The sequence below is a fragment of the Apaloderma vittatum genome, unplaced genomic scaffold (assembly GCF_000703405.1).
Source record: "Apaloderma vittatum isolate BGI_N311 unplaced genomic scaffold, ASM70340v1 scaffold1050, whole genome shotgun sequence".
In the NCBI taxonomy this organism is placed as follows: domain Eukaryota; kingdom Metazoa; phylum Chordata; class Aves; order Trogoniformes; family Trogonidae; genus Apaloderma; species Apaloderma vittatum.
Window position 1 is genome coordinate 66,040 of NW_009695965.1, and position 2,389 is coordinate 68,428.

The 2,389-nt window shown below is 48.6% G+C and overlaps 1 protein-coding gene across 1 annotated transcript in view; it reads right to left on the reverse strand.

Moving 5' to 3' along the window:
• LOC104276508 (contactin-5-like) overlaps positions 1–2,026 on the reverse strand; it is a 26,849-nt gene extending 24,823 nt beyond the window's left edge. Inside the window, exon 1 of the mRNA XM_009872863.1 lies at positions 1,927–2,026. Coding sequence (XP_009871165.1) covers positions 1,927–2,026 — 100 coding nt within the window. The remainder of the gene's footprint in view (positions 1–1,926) is intronic.
• Between the last annotated feature and the right edge of the window lie 363 nt (positions 2,027–2,389).

Below are 2,389 nucleotides of genomic sequence, written 5' to 3' on the forward strand. Positions count from 1 at the left end.
CAGTGCAGTGTCCTCAGGGCCTCAGCCACCCGGCAGGGAAGGGGCAACCACAGCCTCTCTGGGCAATTTATTCCAGAGTCTTGCCACCTCGTACTGAAGAATTTCTTCCTCAGATCCAATCTAAATCTATTCTCCTTCAGTTTAAATTGCTGGACATTCTTGTAAAAAGTCCCTCCTCAGCCTACCTGTAGGTTCCCTTCAGTATTTGGATGCCAGCTATTCGGCCCCCCCGGAGTCTTCTCTTTTCCAGACTGAACGGTCCCAGCTCCTGCAGCCTGTCCTCCTAGCAGAGGTGCTCTAGCCCCTGGATCATCCTTGTGGCCCTTCTCTGAACACACTCCAACAGATCCACATCCCTCTTATGGTGGGGATACCAAAACTGGATGCAGTATTCGAGGTGAGGTCTCACAAGAACAGAGTAAAGGGGGAGAATCGCCTCTCTTGATCTTCTGGCCACAATCCTCTTGATACAACCCAGGACCCGGGTGGCCTTCTGGGCTGCATGAGCGCACTGCCAGCTCATGTTGAGCTTGTCATCTATCAACACCCCCAAGTCATTCTCTTCAGGGCTACTCTCAACCCACTCAAAGCTCAGTTTGTATTTGTGCCTGGGATTGGTCCGACCCAGGTGCAAGACCTTGCACTTGCTGAAGCTCATGCAGTTTGCACTGGCCCATTTCTCAAGCCTGTCAAGGTCCCTCTGGATGGCATTTCTTCCCTCAAGTGAGTGCATAGCACCACACAGCTTGGTGTCGTCAGCAGACTTGCTGAGGGTGCACTCAATGCCTTTGTCCATGTCTCCGACAAAGATGTTGAACAGCACTGGACCCAGAACAGACCCCTGAGGAACACCACTTGTCACTGGTCTCCATGTGGACATCAAGCCACTGACCACAACTCTTTGAGTACAACCTTCTAGTCAGTTCCTTATCAACAGAGTGTGCACCCATCAAGTCCATGTCTCTCCATCTTAGAGACAAGGATGTCATGTGGGACAGTGTCAAATGCCTTGCAAAAGTCCAGGTAGATGATGTCAGTTCCTCTCCCCATATCAACAAGAGCTGTAACTTTTCCATAGAAGGCCACCAAATTATTCAGGCACAATCTGTCCTTAGTGAAGCCAAGTTGGCTGTCACTGATCACCTTGCTATTTTTCATGTGCCTTAGCTACCAGAAAAATCTGCTCCATGATTTTACCTGGCACAGAGGTGAGGCTGACAGGTCTGTAGTTGCCTGAGTTTTCCTTGCTTCCCTTCTTAAAAATGGGAGTTATGTTTCCCTTTTTCCAATCTGTAGGAACTTCTCCAGGCTGCCAGAACTTCTTGAATATGATGGCTAGTGACCTAAGAACTTCAGACGTCAGCTCCTTAAGGACCCACAGGTGTATGTCATCAGATCCCATGGACTTTTGCACCTTCAGGTTCTCTAGGTGCTCCTGGACCTGATCTGCTCCTACCCTGGGTGGTTCTTCACTCTCCCAGATCCAGCCAATGAGCTCTGTGACTTGGGTGGTGTGGCTCAAGTGGTTGCTAGTGGAGACTGAAGCAAAAAGTTGTTGAGTGTTTCAGCCTTCTCCATATCCTCAGTAACCAGGTCACCTGTATCACTCTGGAAAGGCCCCACATTCACTCTTTTTTTTCTTTTTTTCTCGGACATACCTGTAGAATTCTTTTCCGTTATTTTTAATGTCTCTGGCTAGATTTGTTTCTGTCAGGGCTTTAGCTTTTCTAATATGGTTTCTGATTTCATGAACAATTTCCTTGTAAACATCCCAAGTTACTAGTCCTTGTTTCCTCCCTTTTGTGTTTGATTTTGGCCAGGAGTTCCTTGTTCACTCATATAGGTCTCCTGGCATTTTTGCCAGATTTCTTCCTTTTAGGGATGCAGTGCCTTTGAGCTTGGAGGAGTTGAACCTTGAAAGCCAACCAGCATTCCTGGGCCCTCGATCCCCCCAGGGCTTTGTCCCATGGTACTCTACCAAGGAGGATCCTGAAGAGGCCAAAGGCAGCTCTTCTGAAGCCCGCATCCAGGCGGCTTTTGAATGTCTCCAGAGAAAGAGACTCCCCAACCCCCCTGGGCAGCCTGTGCCAGTGCTCTGTCACCCTCACAGTGAAAAAGTTTTTTCTAATAATTTTGTGGAACCTCCTATGTTCCAGCTTGAACCCATTGCCCCTTGTCCTATCACTGAACGCTGCTGAAAAGAGCCTGAATCCGTCCTCCTGACACTCCCCCTTGACATATTTATAAACATTAATGAGGTCACCACTCAGCCTCCTCTTCTCCAAGCTAAAGAGACCCAGCTCCTTTAGCCTTTCCTCATCAGAGAGATGTTCCACTCCCTTAATCATGTTTGTGGCTCTGGGCTGGACTCTTTCAAGAAGTTCCTGTC